This window comes from Pelodiscus sinensis, chromosome 2, assembly GCF_049634645.1.
Source record: "Pelodiscus sinensis isolate JC-2024 chromosome 2, ASM4963464v1, whole genome shotgun sequence".
NCBI classification, from domain to species: domain Eukaryota; kingdom Metazoa; phylum Chordata; order Testudines; family Trionychidae; genus Pelodiscus; species Pelodiscus sinensis.
In genome coordinates this window covers 255,447,362-255,471,908 of record NC_134712.1, presented here as the reverse complement: position 1 = coordinate 255,471,908, position 24,547 = coordinate 255,447,362, and the positions used below count along the sequence as shown (strand labels likewise).

The 24,547-nt window shown below is 53.1% G+C and overlaps 1 protein-coding gene across 1 annotated transcript in view; it reads right to left on the bottom strand.

Annotated features, from left to right (window-relative positions):
- Positions 1-24,547, bottom strand: part of NBEAL2 (neurobeachin like 2) — a 182,143-nt gene that overhangs the window by 77,477 nt on the left and 80,119 nt on the right. The window contains 4 exon segments of the mRNA XM_075922980.1: positions 8,758-8,840; positions 9,175-9,299; positions 10,853-10,934; positions 21,464-21,628. Coding sequence (XP_075779095.1) covers positions 8,758-8,840; positions 9,175-9,299; positions 10,853-10,934; positions 21,464-21,628 — 455 coding nt within the window.

Here is a 24,547-nt window from a genome sequence, read left to right as displayed (position 1 = left end):
GGCTTTCCCCCTGTCATGATTAAGAGGGTTAGCCAGCAGCCTGGGGATTAAGGGGTTAACTACATCTAGCCAGGTGGAGTGACCAGTAGGAATGTAGGTAGGACTTTCAAACAGGGACAAAGGAATTTGGGTTTTTTCCTTTCTCCTTTTGTCCCTCTGAAAGAGAGTGCTCTGCAGCTACAGAGAGGGACAAGCATGTCTCTCTCTCTCTCCAAGAAACAATTCTTCACTTTCTGTAAGTAGGGTAAAGTTTAGGTAGTTTCGTTAGGCTTTACTGTTTTACGGGTTGGGTCTGGGATCTGATATCTGGCACTGCTTAAGAGATGTTTGGCTTTTCTTTTTAACTAACTTCTAGCCCATGGTGTAATTCCTCCATGAGTATATTTGGTTACCGTTCCATCTCATCCTTATGCTTGCAACAGGAATATTGTTGTAATAATAAAAGTTTTCTCTTTTCTTTTTATTAACCTGGCATTGCTTACGTGTGTGTCCTGATTTTTATAATGGGGTGAGATTTCCCAAATGATCTTTCCCCTAATCTCGTTATTAATATTTGGGTGGTGGCAGCGGAAGTTTTATTCCCAAAATCTAAGTTTTTTAGTTTTTGGGGGAAGTTTTATACCAAAGCCTGGTAGATAAGGCTTTGGGGTACACTTGCTGGCCCCCACTTCTGCATTTATCGTGCCAGAGTGGGGAAGGAGCCATGACACCCCCCACGACAGGGATGGCGGGGTCCGGCAGGGCAGAGGGTCTCTCTTTCTGATGGGCACCTGCCCCTCGGCATCAAACCCAGCCCAGTGTGTGAGCTCCAAGGGGAACTGACGGGCACTCGGGAAGCGCTGTGAAGGTGACAAGGGCGCTGGCTGAGTCCTCGCCGTGCAGCCGCCTGAGAGGCGGCCTCTCGCCTCCGGGAAGCAGCCAGCGCGCCAAACACACCGTTTCCTACAGGAAGGGCCCCGGGAAGCTACACACAGACGAGTGACAAGCTACCGAGCTCCCTGGGTTCAGCCGGCACCAGGGACACAAAACACCCCCCGCCGCTGAATGCCTGCAAGCCGGCTGCAGTGCATAGCCAGAGCGAGGAGCTCCCGCGGTGCCCCCCCAAATCCCACGGCTCCTCCGAAAGGGAGGGGAGCATCCTGCTAGCACACAGCCGGTGTGGGGTAATGGGGGGGAAGGGAGGCCCGTGAGTTACGACCAAGGGGAGCATGACCTGGGATTGCCTTCCTCGCGTGCCAATAGAGCAAGTCCCAGGAGACTTGCAGCACCCACCCGGGGTCCATTCCCAACCTGGCCACCCTTTATGGGGGTCTGCTGCCCCCAAACAGCCACCACGTTCATCTCTGGCCACGGGGTCTCCTGCCACCTCCAATCAGCTCCCCCTCGGGGGCAGAGCCAGTGGAGAGACCAGGAACTGAGGATAGGAGAATACCACCCCCCCGCCCCCAATCCGGCGGAGGCAGCGTGGGGAGAACCTGTCCGGCCGGCTTGTGCCTGCGGCGAGCACAGCATGCACCTGTCAAGCAGAGACGGTCGGTTTCCTTTGCCCTCCTGCCGAGGGGCCCGGCGCCCGCTGTGAGAGGTGGGACAAGACCAGCACTTGCTCCTGATCTCTCATCCTTGGAGCACGGCCCGTCGCCAGCGACTGCGAAAGCGCTCCAAGTCCCAGCAGGCCCAGAGCAAGGCATGGAACAGAGGCCAAGACCTCCCGCTCACCCATGTGCCTGAGGAGCCCTGGGCTGCTGGTCCCTCACCAGACACACGGGGTCTGCAGAGCCCTGGGCTACTGGTCCCTCCCTGGACACATGGGAGGCAATGCAAAATGCTTTTCACAAGACTCAACGTTTCAGAGCTCTCCTTGGAGACAGAAAACGGATGGGCTGCTAGCTCATAATCATCTTTCTTCTCCCCCCAGAGAGCATCTTTGCAAACAGACGAGACCAAGAGCCGGGTTTGTCACAACCTGCGTTTACCCTAGATTTCTTTGCCAAAAAGTCCCCCCCTTCGTGGTAGCATCAGAGGCCTCGTGGCTCAGGCACTGGAGGGAGACTTGAGAGAAACACTTAATTCCCATCTCTGCCACAGACTGCCCGGTGTGTCCTTGGGCAGGCCATTTAACCCTGAGCCCCCACAGCCGTTACGAGGTATACTGAGAGCTTGGGAAGCGCACGTCGTTAACATCGGTCACCGTATCGTTGCTGTGAGAGTTACCGCGTGCTCCAGATATCACCCACCCAGGATCAGCGGCCCATTGTGCAAAATGCTGCACACACACAGAATGCCAGAGACCAAGAAATGCCACAAGACCTTTGGGCAGCAGTGTTTGTGCAGCATGCTTTGCAGAGAGTGTGTTCCTCACACCCCTGGGGAAATGCCACCAACCCGGGGGAGAAGGAGAAAGCGCAACAGACCAACTACAAACATAACAGACGGACTAAGCGCACTCCAGCCAACCCAGATGCAAAGTACCGAGAGCGAGAATGACGCCTCCTGTCAGTCGCCCCGTAGGCTGTCCCTGGAGCAGCCTTCCCCAAGTCCCGTAATCACGTCTCACACTGTCCCCCAACAACTTTCTGCTGGCGTGACTTGCTGACCAAACTCTGTGGGTCACTGGCTAGAAACCCTCCTCTTCCTAAGCTGAAAAGTCCCAGTCTTTTTAATCTCTCTTCATATGGCACCCATTCCAAACCCCTCTTCATTTTTGTTGCCCTTTTCCAAACCTTTTCCAATGCCAAGATATCCTTTTTGGGATGAGGTGCCCACATCTACATGCAGTATTGAAGACGTGGGGGTCACATGGATTTATACAGAGGCAATAAGCTATTTTCCGTTTTGTTCTCTATCCCTTTTTAAATGATTCCTAACATTCTGTTGGCTTTTTTGACTGCCGCTGCACATGGAGTGGACGTTTTCAGAGAACTTTCCACAATGACTCCAAGATCTCTCATTTGAGCGGTTATAGCTAAATTAGTCCCCATCAGTTTTCAGAATGGAGAGAGGTAACTAGTGGTGTCCTGCAAGGGTCTGTGCTGGGCTCAGTCCTATTCAACATATTCATAAATGATCTGGAAAAAGGAGTAAACAGTGAAGTGGCAAATTTTGCAGATGATACCAAACTGCTCTAGTTAAGACCAAAGCAGACAGTGAAGAGCTTCCAAAGGATCTCACCAACAGGGCAACATTATGGCAGATGAATTTTAAGGGTGACAAAAGCAAAGTAACGCCCACTGGAAAACATCACCCAACTGTATGTACAAAACGACTCAATGCTATGGCAGGTCAGGGATTCAGCTACCTGCATCCATACAAACACCAGGCCCTGAAAACCCCACAAGGCCTGACAGCCCAGAAGCAGGTTCCCACCCCGAAAGGATTTTTTTTCCACTTAATTCCAAGAAAAGACGCATCTGAAGATGCTTGCTCTAGGGCAAAAACTCACCGTGCACGTCATAGCCCATCAGTGAGACGGGGTGCTGGACACGGGCTCGGGAGGGTTCCCTGATGCACCCTGGCTCTTTGGAGGACGAGGTGGGAGTTTAACCAACCACGCAGGTGCGCTGTGCTTATAGCCTTCGCTCCCAACAGGCACCGGGACAGAACCCGCGATGTGAGACAGCAGCCCAGGTGCAAGAGGGATTTTTTCTCTCCCTAAAAATAACTGAAATGGCTCAACTTGGGCGAGGGGATTTACACCATGTAGTCAAATGGAGAGAAAAAACCTTCCCGTGTAGTTTTAGGGGCTTTTTCTGCTGTCACGACTGGAAAGGGACAACTGATGAGCCAGACGCCAGTCCTTCAAGCTATCCAGTCCAACCACAATACTGCAAGCTTCAGGGCCTTTGGCCGTGCGCTGTCAATCAGACCTAGGCATACTTAACTTTCTGCACCTGGGCAGCCGTGCATGGTATAACGGTCAGCACTCAGAATCGAGCGATCTGCGTTCAAATCTCAGTGCGACCTCTGGCTGCTTGATTTATTTAAAAAACAAAACAAAACTGACCAAGGGTTCCTCCTAGCTCTTCTAAATTTCACAGCTTCACAGCCTCCTGGCTTGGGGCCCTACGTCAGGGGTGTAAAATTAAGCACCGGGACGTGTGTCGTCTTAAGGAGGGGTCACCCAGCGAGGCCCCCTTCTAAGAGACACACCCACCTGGCATCAGGGGCTACTGGAGTGGATCCAGCCCAATGCTTCTGCAGCTTACACCCAAGAGTCTGGGGGAACAGAGGTTAAAGGAATCATAGAATAGTAGGAATACTAGGACTGGAAGGGACTTCGAGAGGTCATCGAGTCCAGTCCCCTGCCCTCACGGCAGGACCAAATACTGTCTAGACCATCCCTGATAGACATTTATCTAACCTATCCAGTCACTTCCAACGTGCGCATATGCAGTCCAATGTGTTTAAGGCAAGATCCGATCTAAAATCTCCCAATGCAAGGAGCTACCCCATGCTGCTTATTTGCCACAAGAAAAGCACACAGCTTCAATGCAGCCCCTCAAGAAAACATAGGGCTTCTTCAAAAATATGTATTCGGATTTGGATTTCACCCATCTCATAAACTCATAGACTTTAAGGTCAGAAGGGACCATTATGATCATCTAGTCTGACGCCCTGCACAGTGCAGGCCACAAAATCTCACCCACCCCTCCTAGAATAATCCTCTCACCTATATCTCAGATATTGAAGCCTTCAAATACTTTGAAGACCCCAAGATGCAGAGAGTCCTCCAGCTGTGATCTGTACCCCATGCTGTGATCTGTACCCTCTAGCTGTGATCTGTACCCCATCTGCAATATAGCGGGGCGTGAATCCAGGGTTTCTCTGTAATCCCGGCTCTGTTTTATCTCCGATAGCACACGCCTCCATTTGTCAGTCAATCCTGGGTGAATTCAAGATAATCTGAGAAAACAAGGGGCTATATTGAGAAAAAGGGGGAGATATTTCATGAAACCAAGCCCCCCCTCACGCTAGTTAAAAATGTAACTTGGAAATGCAGTTACTTTGGGAAATACAGTGACGCTTAGGGTTTGCGGACTTTCTTCCTTCTTAACAGTGTTGTGAAAAAGGGTTATTTCCCAAAACAATGTTTTACGTTCGAAATTCAGGTCTTGTTCTTGAAAGATTTCCAAGTACAGGACAAGGAACGAGGTTGTGTCATCTGGGAAGCAACTCCTGCAAAGCATGGAGGGATGAAAATGGTTTTAGACCAGTGGTTCTCAAACTTTGGCATCACGCCCTCCTTTTTGATTTTTGAAAAAACCTCACGCCCTCCTTCCGAATAGCAGCAAAACTTTTTGAGCCAAAAAAGGAACTGACCGGGGCAGCAAAACTTGATAGGAGGGGGGAGTCTGAGTCGTCTTGCGCCCCCCCTGGAATTTCTTCACACCTCCCAGTTTGGGAACCCATGTTTTAGACCATCTGAATTAGGTGTTTGTTTTGCTTATCACCTATTTAACAGCAATACCCAAGAAACAATTGGGAGAAACACCCAATACAATCATGAACCTCCTTCCGTGGACGGCTAAGAAAGCTCTTACTCCAACTCCCTAGTCCTCCAATGAGACTTCCCCCAAGAACAGAGAAGATGAGATCTGCTACTTCTAAAACAAGCCAGCAGAACTTCCTGGGGGGAGAAGAAACTGGCACTTAACTGAAGATGGATGAATGGTGCATAAAGAGGCCTCTCTCTTGCTCAGTATGGGAGTGACGCAAACCCAGAAGTTCCACAGCAAACAAAAAGAATCCCTTTCCCTAAATCTGGTTTCACTCCGGCCAGCCAGAGAGTCCTCCAAGAGCAGCGGGCTGGCCAAGACCTGCGTTTCCAACGTAAAAAGTCACCAAGCTGGAGTGGGGAAGGGGGCTTTCAAAAAGGAAAGAGACCGGCCGGGTGCTCACGCTGGTTATTTATGGTGGCTAACGAGACTGGCCGGGTGCTAGTGTAACCCACACACCTAGGCCAGTCTTGCACCGGAAATATGCAAATGAGGCTAAGCGTGGAATATCGCCGAGCCTCATTTGCATACCTAATGAGCCCCCATTTTTGCGGAAGAGGCTCTTGCGCTAGAAGGAGCTGTCTACACTGCCCCTTCTTGCGCAAGAAAAACCCTCTTGAGCAATGCTGCTACGCTGATTATTTTCAGGAATAGCGGCACTGCACAAAAGGGGTTTTTCTTGCACCAGAAGGAGCAGTGTAGACAGCTCCTTCTGGCGCAAGAGCCTCTTCTGCAAAAATGGCGGCTCATTAGGTATGCAAATGAGGCTCGGCGATATTCCACGCTTAGCCTCATTTGCATACTTCTGGCGCAAGATCGTGCCAGCGTAAACATAGCCCTAGTGTGGTTCACAGTCTCGGGCAGAGGTGCTTAGTCCATAACAACAGATAAAACCCAGAGACCTCTACAGCGCCAGCTGCGAGCCAGCTTTTAGCTCAGAGGGTGGAGACTCCGCTACTAAGCTCCAGAGGCCCCAGGTTCAAATCTACCTAGTGGCGGTTACATGACTGCTGTTTTCTTCTGGCAGCTAACAAGACCGGTCATGCTCCCCGGAGCGTCAATTGCCACTTGGATGGACCAGGACAAGGGCTGACCCTTGTTGGCCACGGATGGCAAACACGCACTAGTGGGGAGACTGCATGTCGGGGACCAGTGCTGGCCGCAGAGCCGTCCCTCCATGCCCAGCTTGGGGCCCACCTGATCGGGGGGCACCCATGCCATTGCCCCGATTTGTAGCATCCCCCTCTCTCTGCTGCCCTGCCCCCTCCTGGAGGGGGGCTGAAATTCATAAGCTGATCCGGGCCCGGTTGTACGGGAGACAAGCCAGTGTCTGCCCCGCAGAGCCTACAGTCTCCAAGGGCAAGAGACACAAAGGGCAGGAGGGTCGGGGTGTGACCGCTAGAGGTGAACGGGACGTGATTTTCTTCCTGGTGCGAGGATTGGGAGGGGGGGCATAGGGCACACCAGTTAAGGGGGCCATGTGACCCTCCCTTGTGACAGCCTCCAGCTCAGCACCCCCCCACTCTCCCTCTGTCCGTCCCATGCTGCCTGACGGAGGGGGAGCTGGGGGCGGTACAGCCGCTGGAGGAGATGCCGGTAGTTCTGCAGCTTTCCCCACTGCCTCTCCCGGTCCCACCTCGACCCCCACCCCGCCACAGCCTCTGTTCAGGAGCAGCTCTGCCGGGGGACAGGGCGGGGGGCGGGGGGGTTGCTAATTTTCACACTGGGCGGGGGAAGGATCTGAATGCTGACAGCTCCCCCAGCTGCCCTACTGCTCCCATTCCCTCCCCCCACCCCCCGCCCTGCTCTCCTGCGCGGCTGCTGCTTCCAGAGGGAGCTGGAGGAGGCAGCACCGCAGAGGTGCCGGGGCGGTGCCGTGTCTCCCTGACGCCCCGGACCGGGCTTTGTCGGCACAGAGTCTGTGGCTGTACCGGCTTGCTGTCCCTGCTGGTTACCTCAGAGCGGGGCGACATGCAGGAGGCTAGAGGGAGGGATAGCTCAGTGGTTTGAGCATTGGCCTGCTCAACCCAGGGTTGTGAGTTCAATCCTTGCGGAGGCCATTTAGGGATCTGGGGCAAATCTGACAGGGATGGTGCTTGGCCCTGCCATGGGGGCAAGGGACTGGACTCAACCTCTCAAGGTCCCTTCCAGTCTAGGATTCTATGAGTGCCAGGTCCCAGACCAGCTCCCTCCACGGCAAGCCCTGTGGAAGGCACCGGCACCGCAGCCAGCCAGTCTGCTCCCCTCAGAGCCTACCCCCTGAGGGAGGGGGCTTCCCCAGGGCTACAAGTGAAAGCCCACGGGCTTCCTCAGAGCAGCTGGGCCCCCACAGAACTGGTCCCTGCACCACACTGCGTGGGAAATTCATTACCCCTAGGAATGAGGCCAGGAAGCCCCGGAGGCGAGGTGAGGAGTCCAAGACGGTGTGTGCTCTGCTCCCAGGCAATGCCATGTGGGGAGAACCCGGCCTAGAAGGAAACACCAGGCTCTAGGCTCTACACTGCCCTACACTGCCCCATGGGGTGTGGGGCCAAGGTGTTCCTAGCCTTGCCAAGAGGGGAGAGGGGAGCAGAGTTCTCCTTGCAAGCAGGGGGGACAAGAGGCAGCTAGGGAAGCCTGCAGGGGTCATGCCCAGCATCGACACCACATCAGAACAAACCCCAGCCGCTCGCAGGGGAGCATCCAGCCACAGCCACCTCCACCTGGCCAACGCTGCAGGCTGGGAGGAACACGCTCAGAGTCCCAGCAGAGGGGCACCCCCATGGGGCCACTGCAGGCCTGAACAGGTGGGTCCAGTCTCCAAAGCTGGCAGACTGGTACGTTTCATCAGCCCCACCCCCATTTGAAACAATGCACTAAGTCCCCCCATTTGAAACAATGCACTAAGTCCCCACGCTACAGGGACTTAGGGATTCTGGGTAATATGCAAATACACCCTCCCAAATACACCCTCCCAATACGTATTGCCAGATCACAGCTGCCTGGGGGGGGGGTCTTGGCTGGGGGGGGGTCTTGGCTGTTGAGCACCGATCTAGGAAGCAGAAGCATGGTTTAGTTTTTGGTGCACACCCTTGGTTCTTTTCTAAACCACAGAGACCCTTAGGATGCTGGGGAGGGAGAAATCAAAGGCCACTGAAGACCTTCCACCAGCTGGAAATTTAGGGTGACATTTCATTCCAGCAGCCTGGGGAGGGAAGAGGAGGGCCCCTGAACAGAGACATAAGATGGACCTCCAACCAGGGGGAGTTGGTGGTTTGGCATTTACCTTGGAAGAAAGTGCTGAACTCAAGAGGCAAAGCAGCTGGTGCGAACTTGTATTTGCTCTTCTCTTTCATGCTGACAATTTCCCTAGAAACACAGGAAAAGCAGAGGGGGGAGTGAGACCGGATTCCAGGCAGGGAGCAGCTAACAGGGAGCAAACCAGAGTTGGGGGCAGATGGTCGGTGGGGGGGGGGGGGGGGTTGAATACTTGGCCAAGGCATCTCAGTGAGGGAGAGCTGAGTCATTCCATGTGACAGGGGAGTCACATGGCTTGTGAGCCCTCGAATCCCCACGGCCCGACATCCCAGCCCTATAAGCAACGGATCGGGGCGTCTTGCTGAATGTGACCTGCAGACCGGCCGAGCGATCAGAAATCCGCCCAGACCACAGCAAATGGAGACCCTCGCCCCGCACCACTCACCCACTCAGCTGCCTCCTCCACGTCTGGTAGGGGTCGAAGAGGCACTCATAGAGGTGCAGTGCATAGACAGTGACCGTCTCTAGCTGAGACCTGCTGGGCGCACATTGCTCCGGGCTGCTCTTTAGCTGCAAGGACGGAGAAACCTGCTTAATCTCCTGCATTTAAAAAAAAAAAAAAAAAAACCTTTGCACCTCCCCACCCCCCCACTAAATAATCTTCATTAACATTCAGTCATGCTGCTGAAAAGTGCCTTGAAGATGTGAAGGGCTATTGAAACGCGGTCTTATTATTCAGGCTAATTTCACTCGTTTGCTCATAAGCTCCTTCAGAGGAAGTGGAAGAGCATGTGTTTGAGGCTGTCACAGCTGCTCCTGAAGGTCACCTTCATTGTGACTACTTGTGCTAAAAAAGTAGCATCGGGAGCGTGCAGGCTGGATCCAAGGGCCTTTGTGTACAAGGTGCTGCGTATGTGTGTACACACACACACACACACACACACACACACACACACACACACACACACACACACACACACACACACACAGGAAAATCCTCACAGGGCATTTTATCAAGCGTTGAGGGGCTTTAACAAAAACTTCTTTTTCCACAGTGTTGATTCATCATCGGCATTAAATGAATGCTACCAAAACAACTTCTATGAAGCATAGTTAAAAAAAAATCCCTCCCCCTCGCAAGAACTCAGCTTTCCTGCCCTATATTTATGAGGTCTTGGTGCAGCTCTCCAGTTAAGTCTCGCATGCCAAACTGGATCGGGGCAGCAGCGTTTTCAAGCTGCCTTTCTTCACCATAACACAAAAGAAACCCAGGAACCATCTGATTTGGTTTCTCTTTGTGGATCTGCTTCCAGGGGTAGGGGACCGGACAGGTCTCAGAACTTGCAAGTTGCAGCAATCCCCCCAGAAGAAATCCTGAAAATGTGAGCTCCATAATGGAACAGTTCACCCCGACATAGTGGCCCCACTCAAGAGCCACACACGGTGGCATAGGAGACCTTGTCCGGGCTGGAAGAGCTCAGAGCATGGCAACATGTCCCCTGCGGCTGTTATTTGCAGAATTCGGTGTCCTGGCCCCAGTGTGACGTCAGTCTAGTCCACGTTCATAGATTACAAGGCAGAAGGAATCATTGATCATCTACTATGGCCTCCTGTAAAGCACACGCCACAGGAAACCCTTGCGTTTTGCTGGCCTCTTCATATCCATCAGCCATAGAGGCATGTTGGGTTGATTTCAGCCATCGGTCAAATCCCAGCCAAACACATTGACATGCTTACACTGCAGCTTCAATGGCCACACACTCAACCTTTTTTTTTTAAAAAAGTACCCCTTTAAAAAAAAACATAAGCACCCCCAGTACCTACAGTTTTCAGACACACACATTTTTTTTCTACCATTGCAACACATTTCTTTAAACAACTTAATCGTAGCCAGGTGGGCGATGACATTTTTGGGTGTAAAAAGTACACAAATAACAAAGCGCGGTAAAACTTACAACAAAAATTCCGTTTTCTCCAAATTTCAGTTGTGTTGACGCACCCCCAGACGTCTCTTGAGTACCCCAAGGGTACTCGTACCATGGGTTGAGAAACACCAGTCTAGAGCCTTGTTTCACTGGGCACGTGACTGGCATAAACACACATGCTAGAAAGCTGGCCCTTACCTTGGCTGTACATGCAACCAGCAAGCTAAGCACCTCGTGGATAAAAACTGGCGTCCTGTCGGCTTGGACATTTTCTAAATTCCTGCAAGGGGAGAAAAGAAAGGAAGAAAAGGGGGAGGATCAGAAATTCTTGCAATTGGTTTAGATCAGGGGCGCAAAGGGGAAAGCTGTGAACTGCATTGTTTGTGATAGATTGGTGGGGGAGGGAGAGGGGGGAGGGAGATCAGCTGAGCGGTGCCTGGTTTTTTAGTGAATTAGTCCATAACCGTGCTAATTAGGGATTTATCCATGGCTCGAGGCAACTTCTATACAATAGCCACATAATGAGGGTCAAAAGAAGCAATTATCCTACTACCCTGAAAATTGTCCAGGGGGCAGGTAACTCAACCAGATGGATCTTCCACTGCACCCTAAAGGCAGCGCAGTCTGATGGAGACACCAAACACGAGCTCATAGTAATGCCAGCCCTGCTGTCTGACTAGCATTGCAGAGAGGGCTTGTTGGCACCAACTGTCACACCAATTTTTTTCCGAGTGTGTGGAATAAATTTTGTTCTGTGCACTGAGATATGTGCACCACCAGTAGAAACACAGGCTGCCAGCTGTGAGCGTTCTACTCACCAACTGGGGCAGCACTGGACTCTCTCATGGGCGGCCACCCATGTGCAGAGCTTAAAGGGAGCAATGACTGGAAGTTAAGTGCTGGCACATGGTAGCAGGGTTGCTCATTCTATTCATTCCCAACAGAACAGAAGAACAGCCACACTGGGTCAGACCAAAGGTCCATCTAGCCCAGTATCCTGTCTGCCGACAGTGGCCAATACCAGATACCCCAGAAGGAGGGATCACAACAGGTAATCCTCACGTGATCTCTCCCCTATCTCCCACGTCCAGAGAAACAGAGGCTAGGAACACCATTCCTACCCATCCTGGCTATTAGCCATTGATGGACCTAACCTCCATGAATCTATCTAGCTCTTTTTTGAACCCTGTTAAAGTTCTAGCCTTCCCCACATCCTCTGGCAAGGAGTTCCACAGGTTGACTGTGCGAGTTCCATAGGTTGACTATGCGTTCATCCCTAGATCCCCAAGGGGGAGGCATGGAGTGCTGAAGAGGCAGAGCTGTGCTTGCAACTGATGGGAAGGGAATTGAAAGCAGAACCAGTCCCACTGCTACAGCCATGCCTACAGAGAGGCATTGGCGGATTCTCCCCTAAGCCAAAGAAAGTCCCTTGGTAATTGCCACGGAGGGAGGTGGTGAACTGGAGGAGGGGAAAGGACAGCCATATTTGTCCAGACACCTCTCCAGCAATGGGATGGAGGCAGTCAGACGGGGCAAGAGCCCTTCTCAGCCAGAGGAACTTTCCAATCAGGACTCAAAGAGGCACACGCACAATTTCCCTGGAGGAAATTCACTCAATCCCACCTGAATGCTGCTAGAGACAAGCGAATTTCCCAGGGCTGGGTCAGTAAAAGGCGCTGACCGGCCTCGTCTGGCAGGGGCGGGTTTGCAGTTGGCGTAGAGCCGGTTCCAGTTACCCCTGTTTACAACGGGCCATCACGGGCCCAGAGATTCTCCTCTTTCCCACCAACCTCTTAGTCCAGCGGGGCCCTCAGAGAGAACCTCGACAGGCCAAATGCTCCAGGCAGACACGGGGGGAGGAGTCGCTCAAGGCACCTGCAGGCCACGAATGGTCCACGAACACTGTTTTCTTAAAAAACCCTCCATTTTGTGTGAAAAAGCATCTGCTTTGTGTGGAAACCTGAAGTTTTTGGCTATATTGCCCACCGGCCCAGTCATTCTTCACTGCGGGCTGGGCTCTCTGGTTGGACTACATCTCCCATGATGCACAGCCTCCCCTGACCAAAGGGGAGAGACTATGTTGCTTCATGGGAGATGTAGGCCACTCCGGGACATGCACCCCACCCACTTCCTGACTCCATGGAATAAAATAGTTCGGCTGGGGTGGATTCCCTGAGTGGACTACATCATCCAAACTACAACTCCCATGAGGCATTGCGGCAGCTCTTCAGAATTTTTCATTCTTTGGTGTTTTAGCTAAAATTTCAATTTTTTGCCATGAAAAAACTAAATTTTCTGCCAAAACTCCCCCCTCCCTCCCATTTTAATCAAGTCCTCTCTGCTTGGCAGGACCAGTCTGTGAACTCCACCTGCTCATGCCAATGCCCCCGTCCTGGCTGCACCTCCAGCCATAGCATTGGGGCAACAATGACCACCACATGGCTAAACACTCTGAGGTTGGGAAACCTTCTGAAAGCTCGAGTTTTGTCCCCAACAGCCTGAATTTTGGCAGAAGGGAGGTGGTGCTGGGGGGAAGAAAGAGGAAGCCCAGTGCGGGCTGTGGGGGGTGCGGCAGGCGAGGGCGGTCATGGGATGTGGTCTTACTAAGGGGAGCTGAAGGAATAGCTCCCTGGGTGGGAATTCCTCCGCTCCAAGGGTTAAGAGAGAGCACAAGAGCAGGTCGGCCCAGCCAGAGGGCATGAACCTCACCGGTTTGCACAAACCAGCCACAAAGCCTCACACACACACACACAAGTCCCAGTGATTCAGAAGTGGCCGTCTCCAGAGCTCAACACCGCGAGACAGCCCCGTTCTGAGATCGGGGGTGTGCGTGTGACAGGGATGAGCCCTGGCGAGACTCGGGAGGTAGCTGGTGGAGAGGCCCTCACGGCTGCGCTTCAAAGGGACCCTCCAGTGCTCAGTTAATGAGGAAGGCGGCTGCCAAGTCTCCCAAGCCCTCGGCTTGAATTAGAGCCCCTGGCACCGAGCTCCACCATGAACACAAGTCAATTATCAGCCCTTCCTTATCTCTCGCTGGCAGACTGCAGGCACCAGCGGACAGGAATGCAGGAAGGGAGAGAAAACAAGGGTTTCCACAGCCCCTTTCCAGGAATATCCCACATGAACAGGCCGGGTACGGATGGGTGGAAAGGGGACAGCAGTTGCATTTAACTCTTTGCAACCAATGGAAGGGACTCCCCGACGCCAGGGCAGACACTGGCAGGAAAATTTGGAGGGGAGGGGGGAGAGGAGGCAGACGGACCCCACCACCATCCAAGAAGGTGAGTTCACAGACCTGAAACAAAGCATCCCCCCTCAACACACACACACACACACACACACACACACACACACACACACACACACACACACACACACACACACACAGCTGCGGGCCAATCAGCGGGAGCTCCCCGGGAGGTGGTCAGGGACTGGCTGAGCCCATTAAGAACCCAGCTAAGCACTAATTAAGCAGGGGGAAGGGGAAGAGAGAAAGAGACACTCATCCGCTACAGGAGACCCTTGCCATTTGGGGGTGGGGGATCAGTTTTGGAGTTCACCGTGAACAGTGAAATCCACGAATACCGAGGGCAGGGGGCGTTCCAGACACAAAACAAGCCCTTTTCCTGTGCAAAATGAGCTACTGATGCAATCGACTAATATGTACAAGTAACAATGCAATAAACACATGCCAATATCTAAAGTAAACCAAACATCCTTTTGCTGGACTTCTGTAAAATGGTGGTGACAACGACAGGGATAAGACCAACGATAACGACGATTATGATGATGGAATGGTGGGAGTTAAAAATGAATTCCACTCGCAAGTTAAGCGTAGCCAATAATTCCACTTTCTGGCTCCAAATCATCACCTTTTCCCCCTCCTTTTAGCCTTTGGCCCATTCTCTGCATCGCTCGCGTTTCTTTTCGGTGCCATAAGGAAGGGGGAGGGGTTAATACGGACGTCTGGCTAATACAGACGTATGGTTAATACGGACAATTCAGAGAACGTAATCTTTTTTCACGAGGGCCAGCTGAAAGTGCCACCGTGCTGCGTCATGCACTTGGGTGGGTGGGGCGCAGCACCCCGCGAATATGCAAAACCACAAACAACAAATCTGCAGATAGCGAGGGCTTTCTCTGGACGTGCATGTGAAAGGAAGGAGGAATCCTTTACAGCAGGAGTGGGGAACCTAAAGCCCGGCGTCTGGATGAGACCCCCAGCTTGCTTGGATCTGGCTCCTGTGGGTTGGGGTTCCCCCCTCTGCCACCCCACAGGGCTGGAGCACACAAAATCTATTAGCCTGGGCCTCCCTAGACTCTGGCGAGAGGGAAATGTGGGGCGTGTCTTTCTCCTTGTCAATCAGGGGCCATGTCAGCGAGGGTTTTTGTTGTTGTTTGTTGCGTCTCACCTGTGTGGCCCCTGATTGATTTTTCTGTGGGTCAGCAGCCCCGGGGGTGGTGGATATGCGAGGCGGAGGAAGGTACTGGTGTCCCAAACTGCCAGCCTGGCCTCACCTGCACTCCGTCCCCAGCACACCTACTGTAGGCCTTCTGGGAGAGGGAAGGGGGAAGAGGGTTGCTGCCCCCAAACGCCCACCCCTCCCAGTGCTTCTGGCCAGGGATGCAGGATGAGTGGCCAGGGATGCAGGATTAGCGAGCCACCTGCCCTCCCTGTGCTTCGGGACCGGGGATGTGCACCCTCCTCCATTCTCATGCTCCAGGCCAGTAGGCCGGGCCGTACCCCTCCCCCCACGGGGGGGGGGCACGGAGGTGGCTTGGGTTCCATGGGGGGCAGGGCCTCAGCTGAGGGCAGGGCTGGGGGGTTGCCTCCTCCAGTCCTTCCTTCACTTGCTGCCCCTGGTGGCTCCCAACCTAAAAACGGTTCCCCGCCTACTGGGACTAGGACTGCATGAAGATCCTGCTGGGACTGCCAATGCCCGGGCAGCTGACACGTCCTCCCTGCCATCTGACGGCTCTGGCTGAGTGGCGACTGACAGGCCATGAGCCTCGTGGGCCCAAGCATCACACGACATGCTGCTAGTGCCGGTGCTCTCTATAAACCCAGGGACACCAGGAAAGTGTGCACGCCCCTTGGCAGATCCCCAGCTGGCTGCTCTGACACATCCTCTTTCATCTTGCTCCCAGTCCCTGGCTTCTAAGACCAGCTCTGACCTTGGGCTCTGGCTCCCAGTTCTGGCTCCAAGCCCCAGACTCCAGCTCCACCCACTAGTCCTCACTGCACATGCCCCAGCCACAGACTCCCTGCGCAAACTTGGGCATGTCGTGAAAGCTCCGTGCCTCAGTTTCCCATCTACAGAATGGGGATACTACTTCCTTTCTTCCACCCTGGTCTGGTCCATTTATACCATTAATGCTTCAGGGCAGGAGCTGTCTCTTACTAGAGCAGTGTTTCCCAATTTTATTTGGCCACGGAACCCTTTTAAACTCAAAAGAATTTTGTGGAACCCCTACTAGCAGTCTTATATATGGAGTTGAAAAAGTAGACCACAAATAAGTAAGGATAATAATAAACAAATGCTAAACAAGGTCATGAGATCAACACAAATGAAAATTGTTTTCAATAAAATTCATAAATGCTTAATATTCATTATTATTTTTAAAATAATAATATGTTATTGTAATGGAATTTTCTCGCGGAACCCTTATTTTCACTTCACGGAACCCTGGGGTACCCCAGAACACCATTTGGGAAACACTGTACTAAAGGCATACATCGCCAAGCACCACGGGACTGTGATCTCGAATGGGGTTTCTACCTGCCGCCATAATACAGAACAGTCATGCTGCTATCATGCTTCACTTAGGGCAGGCCACCGGGTGTAGGTAGGGGTGAACGAAGGAGGAACTCACTAGCACACGATGTTTTCTAATGGAGGGTTGTACCGGGCTGTAGAAGAGAGTTTTGTAAGACCACGGAAGAGCTGATATTTTTAAATTTGTCTACCATTAAAATGTACCCAGGAAACAGAAATATGTGCAAGTTATGATGGGGAAAAAGAGAACAAAACAAGCGCTGTGTTTTAGGGTGGGATTTTCAAACTCGAGGTTCTAGCTTGTAAGGGCAATCTGCTAGCTAGCTGTGGAATGCTTTGTTTACCTGAGCCTCTGCAGGTATGGGCGACCACAGTTCCCATTGGCTGTAGATTTCTGTTCCTGGCCAATGGGAGCTGCGGGAAGAGATGCAGATCAGAACATTGCTTCCTGCAGCTCCCATTGGCCAGGAACGGCGATTCACAGCCAATGGGAGCTGCGGGAAGAGATGCAGACCAGAACATTGCTTCCTGCAGCTCCCATTGGCCAGGAATGGAGATTCGCAGCCAATGGGAGCTGCGGGAAGAGATGCAGATCAGAACACTGCTTCCTGCAGCTCCCATTGGCCAGGAACGGCGATTCGCGGCCAATGGGAGCTGCAGTCGGAAGTACCAGCAGATGCTCAGGTAAACAAAGTGTCTCACAGTCAGCTAGCAGCTTGCCCTTACAAGCCGCAACCCAGAGTTTGAAACCCCCTGTCTTAGGCTATGACTACACTACAAGCTTTTGCGGCAGAAAATATGCTAATGAGGGACTCATTAGCATGAATCGCAATGTCATTAGCATATTTTCTGCCGATTCTTTTTGTGCAAGGGGTTTTTGCACAAAAAGAAGCCGTGTAGCCGTTTCTGTTTTGCGCCAAAAAAACCCCTTTTTCTTCAAGATCCTTATGCCACTCCGGGATAAGCTCCGGCTCCCAAGTGTCGACATACTCAGAGCGCGGGCGGGTAGCAAGGTTTGCATTCAGGGATCATCCTAAAGCGTGGCCATCCCTCAGCTGGGGGAAAAGACACAAAGGCCGAAAGAGAGAGGGACAGAGATGGGAAGTGACCGGGGCATCACATAATAGTCCTCTCCCCAAAGGCCAGCTGTAATGTTCAAAGCCGTACAGCCTCTCCTAAAACCACCAATACCCCATCTCCTGCCAAGCCAGCCTGGCACCAGCACACAGGGCAGGAAGAAGTGAGAACATCCACCACCGTGCCATTTTTAGCATCTGAAACCTGATCTAGAGGCTAGAATAGGGAACTGGGAGCACGGTGACCCAGGTTCTAATCTCAGTTCTGCTGCCAATATCGTGTGCGGCTCTGGGCAAGGGGTTTGCCTGCTCAGTGCCTCAGTTTCCCCTTCACAACAGGGAGGATGCTAGGAATGCTGACAAAGACAGAAGCTCAAATGCACTTGACATGCCAGGTTTTCACTCCTGTTATCCACACATCAGCAGCCTGGCAGACCCCATAGGAGCCTTTTCCCTCCCCTGATGGCCGCTGGCTTCTTTCACTCCACAGAGAAAGAATCCACGTGGTCATGCGAGAGGAACCGCATAAGCCAGGCCCTGTTCTGAGCACCAGCGGGCTGCTTCTCTGCTCCTAGACACCCAGCCAAGATGGATTGGGGCCCCCTATGCTAGGTGCTGTACAGGCGGATGCTTCCCTAAAACAGCATGCCATGTAAACAAACAAGGCCTTGTGTGAGAGGAAGAAAAGTCATTCGCCCTGTACAAACGGGGGTGGGGACAAAGCCCCAGAGCAATGAAGTGATTTCAGGGCCAGTGCTCCAGTGCTATGAACACAGACCCTCCTCCCTCTGTCATCCACCAGCACAGACTAGCCAGGTATCTTACACCCCAGGAGCTACCCTGCATTGTAGCCCATCTCCCGGTGCATAGTCCTCACGGGCCCAGTTGGGGAAGGCAAGCCCCGCCCCTTTTGCCAGAGGCCCCGCCCCCTGGAGTCAAACCCCACCCACTCCAACACAATCCTTACTGGCCACCCAGAGGGCCGGGGCTGCTGTGCTATGGCCCTAACCCCAGCCCTCCCTGGTGGCCGGAGGGAGCCGGGTTGTCACACCCCATCCCTAGCCTTTCCCTGCGACCGGGGAGCCGATCCCTCCGTGGTGGCTGAGAGCCAAGCGGCATCACTTCGCAGCCAGGAGTGAAGCATTGAGCCGGCTATTCTTTACCTTGCTTGCACCACTTCCCCTTTCGCTGGCAAGCCAACAGACCTGCCCCCCACACCACACCCCCAAACGCGCCAGCTCCTCTCACTCTCGCTGCGGGTGCAGGGGGAGGAAGAGAAAGTGACAATGCAGCTGCATCGCCCTAGCAAAGGCTCCCGTAGCGGGGCTGGGGCCGGAGTCTCGCAGGGCCGGGAGACAGGACTCCTGGGTCTACCCTAGCTCTGCCGGAGTCATGCTGGGAGCGCCTAGCCAAGCCGTGGTGGGCCCCCGGCGTGCCACGTGTAGAATGGGGAAACACTACACCTGCCCCTCTGGGGGGCTGTGAAGTGAAATACTTCAATGCTGCATTATCAGCCGCGCCGCTGGCACCTGGGGCAGGAACAGCGCTGCCAGCATGTACCGCGGGATGGGTTGGAAGGACGGGACAGACACTGCGTAAGCCGGTGGCGAGAGCCCTGGATTGGGTTCTACTCCTGCCACTCTGCGGAGAGAGACCTCAGCCAAGTCAGTCCCTCCGTGCCTCAGTTTCCCTGGGTACAGAATGGGGATACCAGCACTGCCCTATCTCCTGGGGGTACTGCGAGTCCATTCACAACGGCAAGGAGCTTTGATCTTCTGGCCAGAGAAAGACCTGGGTAGGAAGAGCCACACCGAGGGTGGGGAATTGCAGAGAATGATGGGGTCTGGAGGGTGAGCCCTTGTAGCCTCAGCATTCTGCCTTTGTTCCCCTCCAGCCACCCTCCTCTCACCCTTCCCGGGCTCCTCCACCCCCCGCGCTTCCTCTGTCACTCCCCCTTCCTATGAAACGTAAGCAAGGACTAGGCCCCTCACCAAGAGACGAGGCGGCTGAGAATTAAGCTGCCCCCCCTCTCTTTGCACCGGCCTTGCATGCACCTCACCCCAAGCAGAACGGAGCCACCCCCCAGCACTAGCACCTGCCCCCCACGTAGCCCCAGGCCCACCCCCTCGCCCTACTTCAAAAGGCCAGGGCGGCGAGATAGTGGGCAGATAAACTAACGGCTCCACGCAGCCTGGCGTTGCCAAGGCCGGCAACCGTTGAAGGAACACGATGGTCTCACCACAACAGAAAGGAAAACCGCCAGCCTGTGCTCTGAAAGGGGAAGGGGAGGCCAGGGCGGAGGGCTACCGACCACAGGCAGGAACTAGCCTGGCGCATCTTGATCTGAAACTAGGCTCGAGGGAGACGAGAACCGTACCCCGAATCCAACACGCCAGGGGGGGAACGCCAAGGTGCCCTCACTCCTACACCCTCCTCTAGCCACGGCAGCAACGCAAGGTCCCCTCCACCTCAGGGCCGGAGAGCAATGGGAACGCACAGGAAGCTTGTGGGGTGTTTGGGGGGCAGGACGCAGAGGAAAGCAGCAGGACTCGTGAGGCTCTCGTCTCCTGGTTAAAGTCTCCAGCGGAAGTCCTGCTGATCACGGGATGCTGGCCCCGGGATGCCCTGCGGGGTGTTTAGCAGCCCCCGCGGCCATGGGCCAGGGCACTTCATTGAAATCTCCACGCCGGGGCCTGGGACACCGCAGGCTGCCTCCAGAACTTGTCCGAAGGCAGCTGCCGAAGGGCCGCGGCCGCTCGGAGGGGAGGGGAGAAGCGAGTCTCTTTTCCGAGCTTAAACACGGCCATCGCAAGTGATGGTGGATTGGTTTCCATGGAAACAGCTCTGGGGCTAGCCACTACAATCAGCGGCTGTCATGGCTACAGGGACCTCCCCAGCACATTGCTCGGCCTGGGGTCCCCCAAAGCCTGGCGGGGGGAGCTCGGAAGCGGGGGGCACTGGCTTTGTGTGGGAGAGAAACACGCTTGCTCCCTATTTCACCCTCAGACCAAGCCTGTTTCCTTCCGCTCCCCTGGTGCGGGCTTCCCCTCCACCCCGAGGGGCGTAGGTATTAGCCCGCACCCCTTCCTCCCTGCCACACCAATCCCTCTTCCCTGCTGAAAACCCCACACGCCCTCAGCTCAGCCTCGCAGCTCCCCCTCTGCCTCTCCAGCCTCGGCCCCGAACGCCTGCACGTACTCGCCCTGCGCCCCTGTTCCCTGACTGTTATACCGTAAGCCATGCTCACTCAGCAAGGCCCTGGGGTCTGTATACCCAGCTGGCTCTCTGAAAGGGGAATCCCCCTCGGTCCCTAGGGGGACAGGTCCTCCATATCCTTTTCCACTGCGAATAACTGGAAGGGAGGCCGATTTTTGCGGCCAAAGCCACGCCCTGGCTGACAGGAATTTTGAATTTCCTCCCAGCTCTACTGGCCAGTCTTCCAGCCTGACCCTCTGGCAGACCCTCTCTGTGTCTCAGAAATCAGAAAACAAGAGTCATCGTTTATGAGATGACAAAATCCTGCGGCCCTGCCCCGCACGCTTGCCTCTGGAGCAGTGTGTCTTAAACTTTTTAAGACTGAGGAACACCAAACAATCTATTTTTTTTTTTTTAATGGGGAACACCAAGAATTTTTTTGTTGAGGAAAAAAAAGGCTTGCCCCTTTAAGGGTGGCCATTCCCCAGGGAAATGTTGTAAATTGTTGACCAAAAAAAAAAAAAAAAAAAAAAAAAGCCTCCAGGGAAAAGTTGTTGAGAAAAAAAAAGGAGGCGTGTCCCTTTAAGGGTGGTCATTTTGAATTCGATTCTCTCCGCGGCACACCTTCAACTGCCTTGCGGCACACCGGCGTGCCACAGAACACACTTTAAGAAACGCTGCTCTGGAGGTTTCGGGAAGCGCGACCCGGTGCTCCGAGGCGTTTGAGTGCAAAGCAGCAATGACTGGTCTCGTCCGCCTACCTGCAGATGATGATAAAAAACTTGACGTGCAGGAGCGCCTGGCCAAGGCCCGCCTCAGCCGCCTCCTCCCGGGCAATTTGGGCCACGTAGTGCGCCAGCTGTTGGCTCAGCACGTGCAGGACGTCGCGTGGGAGCAGCGGGATCTCGGAGACTGAATCTTCCGGCCTGCAGGGAGGAGAACAATTAATCTAACAGCTGCCCCCCCCAGATGGAGTGGCCCCCCACCCCTGTTTAATCGGTTCACCAGTTAAACATAATGTTTAATGAGTTAACTAAATAACCGGGGTTTGACATCCCTACCATGTGCATTGGGCTGTCAAAGTGGTGTTTCCAGGGCCCCAACGGGACAAGACGGCAAGGAGGACTGAAGATTCAACTGAAGCAACCAATTCTTTAGCTGCTACCCAAAACCAAACTCAGCTAAACACAAAACCGGCCCCGGACGGTCTGTACAAATGAGACACAAAGCAGGTCACCAACTGGGGCAGACCAGGCAGTGGCCGTAAGAAATGTCCAGTTTTGTCCGTCATACGAGGATAAGCAAATACCTTGGCCATGGTCACCACCAGTTCACTGATGCTCCCAGTACTTAGCATGTGGATAAATCTCTGTAACTTTTCCATATAGCCATGTCTCATTCTCATGTAACTTTGTATTAAGAGAAACTTGTAAGTCGTTTTATAGATCTTGTCCTTTTAGATATATTTTTTCCTGCTTATAGAATCCCTTGTATGAAGAGAAACCTTGTATCCAGTGTGTTATAGGTCTTAGGAATAGTTAAGGTAAAGAAAAATGTCTTCTCCTGTTGAAATGAATGAGGTGTGAATGGAGACTGAAAGGTGAGCACCTCCAGCAGCAGTTGCAAGGATGGAGAGAGGCTGGGAGCCAGATCCAAGGACAATACCTATGAAGTGAGCTCATTGAAGACTGGACATACAGACAGCCTTGGGAGTCAAGCAGCAAGTGCCTGCCCTTGGAAGGACCCTCTCTGAAGCAGCATTAAAGAAGGCGAGGTGATGACTAATTGGCTGCATGAGAGGGATAAATATGAGGCATCTTGCAGAGGGACCCCGGGTTTTCGTCTTGTCAACATCGGAGCATCGATCCGGATCGGCAGAAGCCTGGCTCCACCCCTCCCCCATCTAACTCACCTGGCCAGTGCAGTTAGGGGGAGCCACTATTGGTAACAACAAGCTGGGGGTGGAGGTGGGGGCAAGGGGGAGAGAGAGAGAGAGAGAGAGAGAGAGAGTGTGTGTGTGTGTGTGTGTGTGTGTGTGTGTGTGTGTGTGTGTGTGTGTGTGTGTGTGTGTGTGTGTAATGTACCATCTCGCCAAGCCGTGGGGAGCCGTGGGGAACCCTGCTCACCAGCCGTGCTCTTCGACGTTCTGCGCATGCACAGATTGCTGGAACCCGGCTCTTCTGGGTTGTAATCTACTCGCCACGGGTGAGTAGATTACAGAGATTATCGAGCCCTGCATATGCATATGATAAAGTATTGATTGATCTACGTACGTTGTTTCTATTTGACAGTAAAAACAGCCCTACCGAGACACCCCAAAGGCCTGTTTGGTTCGTGATCCTGTCTGCGGACAGTGGCCAATGCCAGCTGCCCCAGACAGAGTGAACCGAACAGGGAATCATCGTGTGAGCCAACAATCCAGTGCTGCCCATTCCCAGCTTCTGACAAACAGAGGCTGGGGAAACCATCCCTACCCATCCTGGCAAGTAGCCATTGATAGACTGACCCTCCATGAATGGATCTAGCTCTTCCTTGAACCTTGTTGTAGTCTTGGCCTTCACAACATTTTCTACCAAAGAGTTTCATAGGTTAACTGAGCGTTGTATGAAGAAATACTTCCTGGTGTTTTAGACCTGCTGCCTATTCATTTCATGGGGCGACTCCTAGTTCTTGTGTTACGAGAAGGAGTTAATAGCACTTCCTTGTTTACTTTCTCAACGGTCACGGTTTTATAGACCTCGGTCATATCCTCCCTTAGTCATCTCTTTTCCAAGCTGAAAAGCCACAGTCTTACCAGTCTCTCCTCATACGGCAGCTGTTCTATACCTCTGATCACTTCGGTTGCCCTTGTCTGTTCCTTTTCCAGTTCCACTCTCTCTCTTTTTTGGCTGGCTACATCCACAGTGCATGAGGCCAGGGTCTGGGCAGCGCTACGGTCCTAGGTGTGTCTCATTGGGTGCCATGGGAGGCATATAAGAACATAAGAACATAAGAACGGCCGTACTGGGTCAGACCAAAGGTCCATCTAGCCCAGTATCCTGTCTACCGACAGTGGCCAGCACCAAGTGCCCCAGAGAGGGTGGACCGAAGACAATGACCAAGCGATTTGTCTCCTGCCATCCCTCTCCAGCCTCTGACAAACAGAGGCCAAGGACACCATTTCTATCCCCTGGCTAATAGCCTTTTATGGACCTAACCTCCATGAAATTATCTAGCTTCTCTTTAAACTCTGTTATAGTTCTAGCTTTCACAGCCTCCTCTGGCAAGGAGTTCCACAGGTTGACTACACGCTGTGTGAAGAAGAACTTTCTTTTATTAGTTTTAAACCTGCTACCCATTCCGCACTAGCAGAATAGGGGCAGTAAGCAAGTGTCAGGGCTGTTCCCCACTCTGGCATGATGAATACAGAAGTTGGGGGCTTGCAAGAGCACTCCAAACTCTTGCCTCCACAGGCTCTGGCTACATAAACTCCACCCCCCCCAAAAAATCCTAATACTCAGATTTTGGGGAATCTGCTGCTACCATCAAGTGCTTTTTAACCCACAAACGGGTGGACACTTGAAACCAACCCCAGGGTACCCCAAGGTCTTTTTCCCCAAAAGAGCTTGAAAAAGAAGAGAGAAAAACAAGCTGCAGTTTGTGATCGTCGACCCCTCAGTCAGGCATGCAGATACACACAGACAGACCTTCCAGGACACAACAATCAACCAATCCCGGTTAATTAGAAAAAAAGAAAACAATCCTTTATTATCAACACAAAACTACAGTTGCAAGCTTAGTAAAGTGGCTAGATGGAAAGAGCCATCATTTGATTAGGCGGCTGGAGCATATGACTTATGAGGAGA